The sequence below is a fragment of the Dendropsophus ebraccatus genome, chromosome 12 (assembly GCF_027789765.1).
Source record: "Dendropsophus ebraccatus isolate aDenEbr1 chromosome 12, aDenEbr1.pat, whole genome shotgun sequence".
NCBI classification, from domain to species: domain Eukaryota; kingdom Metazoa; phylum Chordata; class Amphibia; order Anura; family Hylidae; genus Dendropsophus; species Dendropsophus ebraccatus.
This window is the reverse complement of record NC_091465.1, coordinates 4,807,348-4,820,402: the sequence shown is the minus strand read 5'-3', so window position 1 is coordinate 4,820,402 and position 13,055 is coordinate 4,807,348. Positions and strand designations below refer to the sequence as shown.

The 13,055-nt window shown below is 47.9% G+C and overlaps 1 protein-coding gene across 7 annotated transcripts in view; it reads left to right on the top strand.

The window, feature by feature from the left end:
• Positions 1-10,599, top strand: part of CHD5 (chromodomain helicase DNA binding protein 5) — a 161,500-nt gene extending 150,901 nt beyond the window's left edge. For 5 of the 7 annotated variants that reach the window (XM_069948884.1, XM_069948883.1, XM_069948887.1 and 2 more), the window contains one exon: positions 9,856-10,599. In XM_069948884.1, coding sequence (XP_069804985.1) covers positions 9,856-9,971 — 116 coding nt within the window. In that variant the 3' untranslated portion in view covers positions 9,972-10,599. The remainder of the gene's footprint in view (positions 1-9,855) is intronic. The other 2 variants (XR_011359376.1, XM_069948885.1) reach the window with 2 other exon arrangements.
• The last annotated feature ends 2,456 nt before the right edge of the window (positions 10,600-13,055 follow it).

Here is a 13,055-nt window from a genome sequence, read left to right as displayed (position 1 = left end):
TTAGGAAAAAAAATACAGAAAAACTAATAAAATGAATATAAAACAAGCAGAGGGAAAGTCAGGCAGCGATATCATCTGAGGATGTGTCATAGCTATATCCATCCACTAGGACGGGTTCCCATCCTGTGGGGATTATTATACAGTGATATTACTGCATATTAAAGGGGGATTCCGCTCAAACATAACTTCTGATATGTTACTGCCCATGGTGAGACTAACAATTCCTTCCATGCTTGTTATTATCTATTCAGTCTCCTTCCCCTAGTTCTCAGCTGCTGCTTTCTGCTGTAGACAGAAAAATTTGTTTGTGATCCTTTCTCTCTGTCTCCCCCTCCACCCCCCTCCCTTCTGAGACGGCTGATGTAAACAAGCTGGCTGGCTGGCTTTATCTGCATCATTGTAGCCTATTTGTAATGCTGGGAGGGTTAATGACAGTGTTGTCATTAGCAACTTGACCTCAGAATAACCCGCCCAGCATTATAAAGAAGCTACAGTGTTGCAGATACAGCCAGCCAGGGACTCAGCCGTCTCAGAAGGGAGGGGGGAGGAGTGGGGAGACAGAAAGGCTCACACACAGATTGTTATGTTTTCAACAGAAAGCAGCAGCTGAGAACTGGGAGAAGGTTTGCCATGGGCAGCAAACATTTGAAAAGTTTGCTTTTCAAATGTTCCCTTTAAGGAATCAAAAACAGCAAAAGTGAGAAAAAAGTAAGTAAATCTGTGGTGTAAACATGTAATGCCCACAGTCTCAATGCTCTTGTGCAGAGTTCTATGCAGCCTTGTAGGTAGGTGGATGATTTTATAAGTTTATAATCTGCCCAATCAGGCCGATTCAGCAGATCATTGCCCGGTGTAATATAGACAACAATCAGCTGAAGAAACAATCATCTGCGGAACGTTGTTGTTTAGGGTGCCTTCACACGTACCGGATCCGCAGCGGATTTTACGCTGCGAGTTTTCATTCCACTGCAGATATGTGACCCGGCCCCTTTAACCCCTGGCCACCCGCAGCCCCGGTTGAAAGCATACATTACCTGCTTGGCACCGCGGCTGTGTGAAGCTCCCCTCGCTCCTCTCCAGCCAATCAGTGCACGGCAGCTGGGAGCTTCACACAGCCGCGGTGCCGAGCAAGTAATGTATGCTTCGGGCCAGGGTGGCGAGTGGCCGTGGGTTAAAGGGGCCGGGTCACATATCTGCAGCTGAATGTGACCCCATAGGCCTTCACTATACCTAGATCTGCAGCGTATTTCGCTGCAGACTTGCAGCGTTTAATCCGCTGCGGATCCGGTACGTGTGAAGGCCTCCTTAAACTTACCTTAAAATGATGTATCACTGAGGAATGTAAAAAGAAAATAATAAATTTAATACTTACCTGTCCAGGCTCCCTGGTGTCCTTTTAGCCTCTGCCTGTTTCTCGCATCCGCCGCTGGCACTTCTGAGCCAGTTTACTCAGCAACTGCCCTGTCCTGCCTCGGCCAGCGATTGGCTGAGTCACTTCAGAGACCAGCTCAAAAGTTCCAGTAGTGGCTGCAGACAGAAGCTAGAAGGACAGTACAAACATGGACAGGTAAGTATAACATTTATACATGGCTGCATGGATGACACAAATCATATATATATATACACACAGCGCTTACTGCACGATAATTAAGCCGTTTACAGGCTTAGCAGGCAAGTGCCAATCTAGCGTGTAAAGCGGCCCTAAGACAGAGTGTGGAAACAACACAGAGGGAAGCTACTATTGACGTATCTGCACTCCCCCGCTCATAAACGTCCCATGTGAACTTGGCCGGGCCTCATTACGGTTACAGCTTTACAACATGACGTCTCTTCTGGTTTTTAGGCACAGGGACAAATTGAATGGGGTTATCCAGCACTTAAAACTTTTTATATGTTGCTGCTCTACTGTATTATAAAACATAACATCTTGTCCTTACCCCTCCGAGCTCCCCCGGCATCCCCTCTGACCACCACTGCCGAGTGTCACTGATCTCTGCAATGAGAGCCCACTCAGCCAATCACTGACTGAGACAGGACGGCGCAGCGGCCAGTGATTGGCTGAGCGGGCTGTCACTGCTGAGCTTAGTTGTTCCAATTTAAGGTAGTTTTCCTCTTGTCTAACACCGCTACACCCCATATAGTACACATATAATATGCAATATTCCAATAATGGTCCAATGAAGAGCCCTGATCAGTCCCCGTATAGTATATAGTATATAGACCGTATATTGCTAAATACTAAGGGCTGAAGGAAGAATTGTCAGGGATACCAGACCTCCTGGACCCATGATCCAGCAGTGTTGTCGGACGCTGGAACGGCCATTTCCTGCCACTTTATCGCTCTTGTATCATAATCAATATTTATTCCCAGCCGTAAATTATTCAGGATGACAGAACTCTGACAGTATAGGAAAGATGCAGAGAGGCTGAATTATTCATCATCTCCAGTTCTCGACCACTTAGACTTTCCCCGGACGTAGTGAAGTATCGGGCAACGCATCTTCCTTATGGAGGTCATTAAAGGTCAATGCACTGAGGTGGTTGCTGTGTTCTCTGCTCAGCGTCCTCCTCCTGTAGAGCGACCACAGATCAGTCTATGGATGACAGGGGGCAGATCACAAAACATTGGAGAGCATTAGAGATTCATGATGTCACCATCCATTGCACATAGCAGAAAGTACCGGAAACATTTCTCCTATCTGATTATAGCGATTGTCCTAAGATTGACACATGTCACCTGTCCACATGGTGCTGGAGGTCCCACTGCTGGTGATCAGGAGAACATACTGCTGGAGGTCCAACCAATCGTAATCAGGAGAACATACTGCTGGAGGTCCAACCAATCGTAATCAGGAGAACATACTGCTGGAGGTCCAACCAATCGTAATCAAGAGAACATACTGCTGGAGGAGGTCATACCGCTGGTGATCAGGAGAACATACCGCTGGTGATCAAGAGAACATACTGCTGGAGGTCCAACCACTCGTAATCAGGAGAACATACCACTGGTGATCAGGAGAATATACCACTGGTGATCAGGAGAATATACCACTGGTGATCAGGAGGTCATACCACTGGTGATCAGGAGAACATACTGCTGGAGGTCCAACCACTCGTAATCAGGAGAACATACTGCTGGAGGTCCAACCACTGGTGATCAGGAGAACATACTGCTGGAGGTCATACTGCTAGTGATCAGGAGAACATAATGCTGGAGGTCATACCGCTGGTGATCAGGAGAACATAATGCTGGTGATCAGGAGAACATAACCAGCAGTATGACCTCCAGCATTATGTTCTCCTGATAACCAGCAGTATGACCTCCAGCATTATCAGGAGAACATACCGCTGGAGGTCATACCGCAGGTGATCAGGAGAACATACCGCTGGTTATCAGGAGAACGTAACGCTGGTGATCAGGAGAACATACTGCTGGTGATCAGGAGAACATACTGCTGGAGGTCAGGGGAACATACCGCTGGTGATCAGGAGAACATACCGCTGGTGATCAGGGGCACATACCTCTGGTGATCAGGAGAACATACCGCTGGTGATCAGGAAAATGTATCGCTGGTGATCAGGAGGACATACCGGTGAAGGTCCTACCACTGGTGATCCGGCGAACATACCGCTTGTGATGAGGAGGACATACCACTGGTGATCAGGAGAACATAATGCTGGAGGTCCCACAATTAGTGATCAGGAGGATATACCACTGGTGATCAGGAGAACATACCGCTGGTGATCAGGAGAACATACCGGTGGTGATCAGGAGAACATACCGCTGGTGATCAGGAGAACATACCGCTGGTGATCAGGAGAACATACCGGTGGTGATCAGGAGAACATACCGCTGGTGATCAGGAGAACATACCGGTGGTGATCAGGAGGATATACCGCTGGTGATCAGGAGAACATACCGGTGGTGATCAGGAGGATATACCGCTGGTGATCAGGGGAACATACCGCTGGTGATCAGGAGGATATACCGCTGGTGATCAGGAGAACATACCGTTGGTGATCAGGGGAACATACCGCTGGTGATCAGGAGGACATACTGCTGGTGATCAGGAGAACATACCGCTGGTGATCAGGAGAACAAACCGGTGGAGGTCCCACAATTAGTGATCAGGAGGATATACCGCTGGTGATCAGGAGAACATACCGCTGGTGATCAGGAGAACATACCGCTGGTGATCAGGAGAACATACCGGTGGAGGTCCCACAATTAGTGATCAGGAGGATATACCGGTGGTGATCAGGAGGATATACCGCTGGTGATCAGGGGAACATACCGCTGGTGATCAGGAGAACATACCGCTGGTGATCAGGAAAATGTATCGCTGGTGATCAGAAGGACATACCGGTGAAGGTCCTACCACTGGTGATCTGCAGAACATATTGCTGGTGATCAGGAGAACATACCACAGGTGATAAGGAGAACATACCGGTGGAGGTCCTACCACTGGTGATCAGGAGAACATACCGCTGGTGATCAGGAGAACATACCGCTGGTGATCAGGAGAACATACCGCTGGTGATCAGGAGAACATACCGCTGGTGATCAGGAGAACATACCGCTGGTGATCAGGAGAACATACCGCTGGTGATCAGGAGAACATACCGCTGGTGATCAGGGGAACATACCGCTGGTGATCAGGAGAACATAATGCTGGAGGTCCCACAATTAGTGTTCAGGAGGACATACTGCTGGTGATCAGGAGGATATACCGCTGGTGGTGACCAGGAGAACATACCGCTGGTGCTCAGGAGGACATACCGCTGGTGATCAGGAGAACATACCGCTGGTGATCAGGAGGACATACCGCTGGTGATCAGGAGAACATAATGCTGGTGATCAGGAGAACATACCGGTGGAGGTCCCACAATTAGTGATCAGGAGGATATACCGCTGGTGATCAGGAGGACATACCGCTGGTGATCAGGAGAACATACCGCTGGTGATCAGGAGGACATACCGCTGGTGATCAGGAGGACATACCGCTGGTGATCAGGAGGACATACCGCTGGTGATCAGGAGGATATACCGCTGGTGATCAGGAGAACATACCGCTGGTGATCAGGAGGATATACCGCTGGTGCTCAGGAGGACATACCGCTGGTGATCAGGAGGATATACTGCTGGTGATCAGGAGAACATACCGCTGGTGATCAGGAGGACATACCGCTGGTGATCAGGAGGACATACCGCTGGTGATCAGGAGAACATACCGGTGGTGATCAGGAGGATATACCGCTGGTGATCAGGAGAACATACTGCTGGTGATCAGGAGAACATACCGTTGGTGATCAGGGGAACATACCGCTGGTGATCAGGAGGACATACCGCTGGTGATCAGGAGAACATACCGCTGGTGATCAGGAGAACAAACCGGTGGAGGTCCCACAATTAGTGATCAGGAGGATATACCGCTGGTGATCAGGAGAACATACCGGTGGAGGTCCCACAATTAGTGATCAGGAGGATATACCGGTGGTGATCAGGAGGATATACCGCTGGTGATCAGGGGAACATACCGCTGGTGATCAGGAGAACATACCGCTGGTGATCAGCAAAATGTATCGCTGGTGATCAGAAGGACATACCGGTGAAGGTCCTACCACTGGTGATCTGCAGAACATATTGCTGGTGATCAGGAGAACATACCACAGGTGATAAGGAGAACATACCGGTTGAGGTCCTACCACTGGTGATCAGGAGAACATACCGCTGGTGATCAGGAGAACATACCGCTGGTGATCAGGAGAACATACCGCTGGTGATCAGGAGAACATACCGCTGGTGATCAGGAGAACATACCGCTGGTGATCAGGAGAACATACCGCTGGTGATCAGGGGAACATACCGCTGGTGATCAGGAGAACATAATGCTGGAGGTCCCACAATTAGTGTTCAGGAGGACATACTGCTGGTGATCAGGAGGATATACCGCTGGTGGTGACCAGGAGAACATACCGCTGGTGATCAGGAGAACATACCGCTGGTGATCAGGAGAACATACCGCTGGTGATCAGGAGAACATACCGCTGGTGATCAGGAGAACATACCGCTGGTGATCAGGAGAACATACCGCTGGTGATCAGGAGAACATACCGCTGGTGATCAGGAGAACATACCGCTGGTGATCAGGAGAACATAATGCTGGTGATCAGGAGAACATACCGGTGGAGGTCCCACAATTAGTGATCAGGAGGATATACCGCTGGTGATCAGGGAAACATACCGCTGGTGATCAGGAGGACATACCGCTGGTGATCAGGAGGATATACCGCTGGTGATCAGGAGAACATACCGCTGGTGATCAGGAGAACATACCGCTGGTGATCAGGAGGATATACCGCTGGTGATCAGGAGGATATACCGCTGGTGATCAGGAGGATATACTGCTGGTGATCAGGAGAACATAATGCTGGTGATCTTCTTCTCATTCTAGAAATCAATGGTAACAAATTTCACCAATGTGACCACACTGTCCATGCACCCCCCCCCCACCCCAACACCAATAAGCCACATCGGCCCCTAATTCTACAGAGGACCACCATGTCCATGCACGCCCCCCACCCCAATGACGCTAAGCTATGCCGGGCAGCTAACCCTATAGGTTCCCTGCAGTTGACCCCCGAGTGTGACGCCATCTTTTTTCCTCCAGTCTCGTCCCCTTACACAATAAATAAAGTCGCTGAGCGAGTCCCGGACTGATGGCGTCTACCGAATCCGCTCAATAGTTTCTATGAAGCAGCAGAGATAAAAATTCTCATTGTTGCCCATAAAAACCAGCGAGAGGGACAGAAGCCGAGATCTGATTGGTTGCTGAGGAGACTTTCTACTCCACATCCGCCAGAGTGACCTCAGTGTCACATTCATCAAATGATACGATCACCAGGAGCCGAGGTCGCGGCTCCTCAGAGACGGTCGTTGTGTCCAGGAAAGACGCCCACCACCTTCAGCATTTAAAGCGTAACTGTCATGTTTTTTTTATTGCAGAAATCAGTAGTATAAGCGATTTTAAGAAACTCTGTAATTGGTTTCATCAGCCAAAAAAGCCTCCTTCTGTCCTCAAGAAGCAATTTCCCAGCCTCCCCCCCTGACTTCTTATCTGTGCATTATCAGCCAAACACGTCTTCATTACAGAGAAGCCAGTGAAGACGGGCTCTGCTCTCTCCATTGTAAGCCTATGAAGGGGGGAGGGGCTGAGGGAGATGAGGGAGCAGGAAGAGGTGACATGAAGGTCCGCTGTTTGTAGACTGTCTGGGCACCTAAACCGCAGGATTCTGGGGTCAGAAAGGTCAGTGCTTATCTATGAACTTACTGAGAGAAGATTGCAGGGTGTTGTGCTGTGCAAGACTGCTCCGTGCTCACTCACTCCTAACAGCCCCTCCCCTCTCCATAGCCACATAATGGAGACAGAAATCCTGCTTCTTCTGAGTGAGGGGGGAGGCTGGGAGATTGCTTTTTCACTACAGAAGGAAACTCTTTTAGTACATAAAACCTATTACAGAGTTTCTTAAAATCACTTGTACTGTTGATATTTAATGTTTTCAGAAAAATGGCCCCAAAATGACAGTTACGCTTTAAATGTAAAGTAGAATATTAACAGCTTAGATGATATATTTACAGGCCGTCCAATCAGAGAGAAGCGGACCAGCGACACTATGCAGCTCCTCACATACTGAATCACGAACACTAGAGATGATAGTGGGCATGCTCTAGTAATCAGAGATTATATTAGAAATGAACTAGTAATTAGATGATAGTGGGCATGTTCTAGTTATTAGACATTATAGTGGGCGTGCTCTAGTTATTAGAAATTATAGTGGGCATGCTCTAGTTATTAGACATTATAGTGGGCATGCTCTAGTTAATAGATGGGCATGCTCTAGTTAGACATTATAGTGGGCGTGCTCTAGTTATTAGACATTATAGTGGGCGTGCTCTAGTAGTAAGAGATTATAGTGGACATGCTGTAGTTGTGAGATGGGGAACCTTCAGTCAATGCTGTCCAGGCATGATGGGAATTGTAGTTTTGCAACAGCTGGAGGGACGAAGGTTCCCCATTCCTGTCCTAGTTATTAGAGATTATAGTATGTGCTAGTAATGAGAGGCGATAGTGGGCATGCTTTATATTATGTGCAGAGGTGAGTTGTAGCCATCTGTCACTCTGTGACCCTGTGTTATTTGCTTCCACCGTTATAATAGAGATGTTTCCTTTCATTCTGACCCACGCCCTCAATGGTGATAATAACATGACTGCTAATATGTGACAAGAGGTGTTATCCTATGGTCAGTGCTGGTATGTGACAGGATGTGTTATCCTATGGTCTGTGCTGATATGTGACAAGAGGTGTTATCCTATGGTCTGTGCTGGTATGTGACAGGAGGTGTTATCCTATGGTCAGTGCTGGTATGTGACAGGATGTGTTATCCTATGGTGAGTGCTGATATGTGACAGGAGGTGTTATCCTATGGTCAGTGCTGGTATGTGACAGGAGGTGTTATTCTATGGTCAGTGCTGGTATGTGACAGGAGGTGTTATCCTATGGTCAGTGCTGGTATGTGACAGGAGGTGTTATCCTATGGTGAGTGCTGATATGTGACAGGAGGTGTTATCCTATGGTCGGTGCTGGTATGTGACAGGAGGTGTTATCCTATGGTGAGTGCTGATGCGACAGGAGGTGTTATCCTATGGTGAGTGCTGACATGTGACAGGAGGTGTTATCCTATGGTAAGTGCTGGTATGTGACAGGAGGTGTTATCCTATGGTCAGTGCTGATATGTGACAGGAGGTGTTATCCTATGGTCTGTGCTGATATGTGACAGGAGGTGTTATCCTATGGTCTGTGCTGATATGTGACAGGAGGTGTTATCCTATGGTCTGTGCTGATATGTGACAGGAGGTGTTATCCTATGGTGAGTGCTGATATGTGACAGGAGGTGTTATCCTATGGTGAGTGCTGATATGTGACAGGAGGTGTTATCCTATGGTGAGTGCTGATATGTGACAGGAGGTGTTATCCTATGGTGAGTGCTGATATGTGACAGGAGGTGTTATCCTATGGTGAGTGCTGATATGTGACAGGAGGTGTTATCCTATGGTCAGTGCTGATATGTGACAGGAGGTGTTATCCTATGGTCAGTGCTGATATGTGACAGGAGGTGTTATCCTATGGTGAGTGCTGATATGTGACAGGAGGTGTTATCCTATGGTCAGTGCTGATATGTGACAGGATGTGTTATCCTATGGTCTGTGCTGATATGTGACAGGAGGTGTTATCCTATGGTCAGTGCTGATATGTGACAGGAGGTGTTATCCTATGGTCAGTGCTGATATGTGACAGGAGGTGTTATCCTATGGTCAGTGCTGATATGTGACAGGAGGTGTTATCCTATGGTCTGTGCTGATATGTGACAGGAGGTGTTATCCTATGGTGAGTGCTGATATGTGACAGGAGGTGTTATCCTATGGTGAGTGCTGATATGTGACAGGAGGTGTTATCCTATGGTGAGTGCTGATATGTGACAGGAGGTGTTATCCTATGGTCAGTGCTGATATGTGACAGGATGTGTTATCCTATGGTCTGTGCTGATATGTGACAGGAGGTGTTATCCTATGGTCAGTGCTGATATGTGACAGGAGGTGTTATCCTATGGTCAGTGCTGATATGTGACAGGATGTGTTATCCTATGGTCTGTGCTGATATGTGACAGGAGGTGTTATCCTATGGTCAGTACTTAGTGTATAGTAGAAATGCAGAGAGTGGCGGCCCCCCCCCTTAGACCCTGATGCATTGTGGGATGTTACACTTCAGTCTTTTCTCTCATTCTTCCCCCTGCAGCATCGAATGGAACGCTCCCGTGTTACCCGGACAGGAAATCCATGGAGTCCTTGATGGACGGCGCCACTTTGGAGCGGAAGGGGAGACCACACGACATCATTTTTATCGAAGACTAAACACACAGCCCTGAGAGAGCGTGACAGCCAGCGAGACAGCCAGCGAGACAGCCAGCGAGACAGCCAGCGAGACAGCCAGCGTGACAGCCAGAGAGACAGCCAGCGAGACAGCCATATCCACCTTTCTAGTGTCCTACAAATCCATCCAATGAACTTCTGCTCTGAACAGAATATAAAGGATCTGATTTCCTTGTACATTTTTTGCACTTTCTTATTGAAGACTTGAAGAGTTTGTCTTGTTCGGAGTTGAGGACGATGGCGGACGATGGCGGGTGATGGCGGACGATGGCGGATAATTCCCGTTCTCATCAGAGGAAACCAGTTTGTTGTCTAGGAACCAACCTATATGCAGCCTTTTCACTTTGTTAAACTTTTTCTGCCTTTCTGTTGTTTTTTGGGTTTTGGAAGCTGCATGCACTTATTTGGCTCTTCGGATGACATCATCTGGTCATGGTGAAACCCATCCCCCCCCAACGGCCATCCTCATGACTGGAATCGCCACCGCCGCCGCCACACACACTGACTGATACTACAAGTTTCCTGGTGTATTTGTATTTTTTTTTGCCAAAAGCGAGAGCTGCCTATTGTGCTCGTCTTTCTGTCCACGTATTACTCAATAAACAAACTCCGCCCACCTCTCCTGCTTCTCCTTTCTGACAATGTTGTTATAATTCTTTTACATTAACAACATAGTAACATGTTAAAGGAGTCCTCCACTGACAGTGTACCCGCACAGGGTGAGGCCAGTCACTATTGTTACAGAGCTCCCTCCATGGTGTTTCCCATTCTCCAGGATCACAGCTGAGCGGTTTGCCGCAGTATTCACACATGGACTCTCTTTCCCTTACCTGTCTGTCCAATTACTAGAACACAGGACTGAAGAGGTTGGCGCTGTGCTGGGGCGGGATTTACAGGACACTACGACAGGTGAAAGGGGGGGAAGGGTTATTCATGCACTGGGTTTGCAAGGTGCTAAGTGAACAGAAAGGGTCCCAGCAAGGATTAAACAAGCAGCTGTGGTTTAAGCAATGAACTGCTAGTACTATAGATCATGGTGATAATAAAGGAGGGGGGAGGGGAATACACCTAATATACAGGTAGTAGGAGTTACACAAGACATGGCTGCCCAGAACTGAATGGTGAAACATGACAGGAAAGCCTTGATTTACCTTACAGACCCAATGTGGCCAATCAGGAGGAAGCAGACAGACTCTTGTAGCTCTGGCACTCTTCTGCACATGACACAAGCTAAGCCCCGCCCCCACTTCCTGTGTTCTGTCTTGGTGTCAGATTCCCCTACAGCAGACAGTTTACAGGGCAGTGCCAGTCATTGATGGGGGATTCATATTTCATGTTAGGAGCCAGAGAATCACATGGAGGGAATGGGTTCCAAATGAATTTATTTTTTTCACAAAAATCTGATTATACGGCAGATAGCACCGCCAAGTCTCCTTGATAGTAACAAGTCACATGACCGCCCACTTCTGCCTGTGACTCTGCAGTGTGGTCAGTGTATCCAGCACTCATGCGCCAGATGTGGCCGAGCTCCTCAGCCTGGCCGTACTTTGGGTGGGCTTTGCCCCGTTAATATGTTGGAGCTGCAGTTGTCATTACTTTTTGTCTTTAGCCAATATCCAACAATATAGCAGCTCAGATGACGTTTCTACTATCAATCGTCCATAACATTAAAACCACCAGCCTGATACTCTAGATCTGGATGTGAACCCCAGCCCCCCCGGAACCCCATAGCCCTGTTTTGTGTCCCCACTGGACCCCATAGGAGTATGATGTGTCTCCCCCCCCCCGGGACCCCATAGCCCTGTGATGTGTCTCTCCCCCCCCCCGGGACCCCATAGCCCTGTGATGTGTGATGTGTCCATGTAATAAGCCACCATACGGTTGTGACAAATAGTGCAGCTCAGTCCCATTCAAGGGAATTGGAATTGAGATGAATTATAATATAATGCACAACCTGAAGACAGGGGTGCCGCTGTTGTTACTGTGTTTTTTTTCTAACCCCTATAAAGGGGAACTCCTGTGAAAATCTTTCTCTTTCAATTCAACTGGTTTCAGGAAGTTATATAGATTCTCAAGGCTTCACATACTTATCAGCTGCTGTATGTCCTGCAGGAAGTGGTGTATTCTTTACCGTCTGGAGAGCAGGAGGGGATTTCTACAGGGATTTGCTGCTGGACAGTTCCTGACATGGACAGAGGTGGCAGCAGAGAGCACTGTGTCAGACAGGAGAGAATACACTAGTTCCTGCAGGACATACAGCTGCTGATAAGTACTGGAAGACTGGGGATTTTTTAAAAGTAGAATTTAAATCTATATAACTTTCTGGCACCAGTTGATTTGAAAGAAAAAAAAAAATCACAGGAGTTCCCCTTTGAATAGAAATTTAAAGGAACTCTTTTCTGCAATGTTAGTAGTGACAGGAACGAGGCACCTGAGAAGAAGAGACGTCACACATGAGAAAGTTGAGACTTTTGTTTTATTTTGCTGTCATTCCATGAATACATTAGCTGTTAATCTCTGAACCTTTGTCCAGAAGCAAAATGCGCACCGCAATCTCAGTCCGTAACGTAACGCAGCTCAAACAACATATGTACAGAGATATAAAAAAAGACAGCGTGGCTTTATTTACACGTGGACTTAACATGAGACAGACAGAATCAATCCGCCATCCTGAATGTAAATGTTAAAGCATGAGAGAAGTGCACTTGTCTTCTGTACGTGGCAAGGGCGGCCATTTTGGAGGTCCAGTGATCATGGAGACCAGAGATGGCAACGATGACACCACATTCACAAAATGTCTGCCCGCGCTGGGTAGAGGTGATGGGTGCACGTCTAGGGAGTTGCGATAATTATTTGGGTCGTACTCTGATACCGCGACAAGACTCCAACATGTTGTACCAACATAAAAACATTTTTAGAATAAATAGAGTAAAAAATATTAATAGCTGTTACTGTCCCCGAAACAGGAAAATCTTATCCTGATTCGCTGTCTGTGAGCTCAGCGCCCCCCCCCCCCCCCCCGCCCCTGTGTGCGGGGGTCACAGATTATCAACCCCCCCCCCCCCC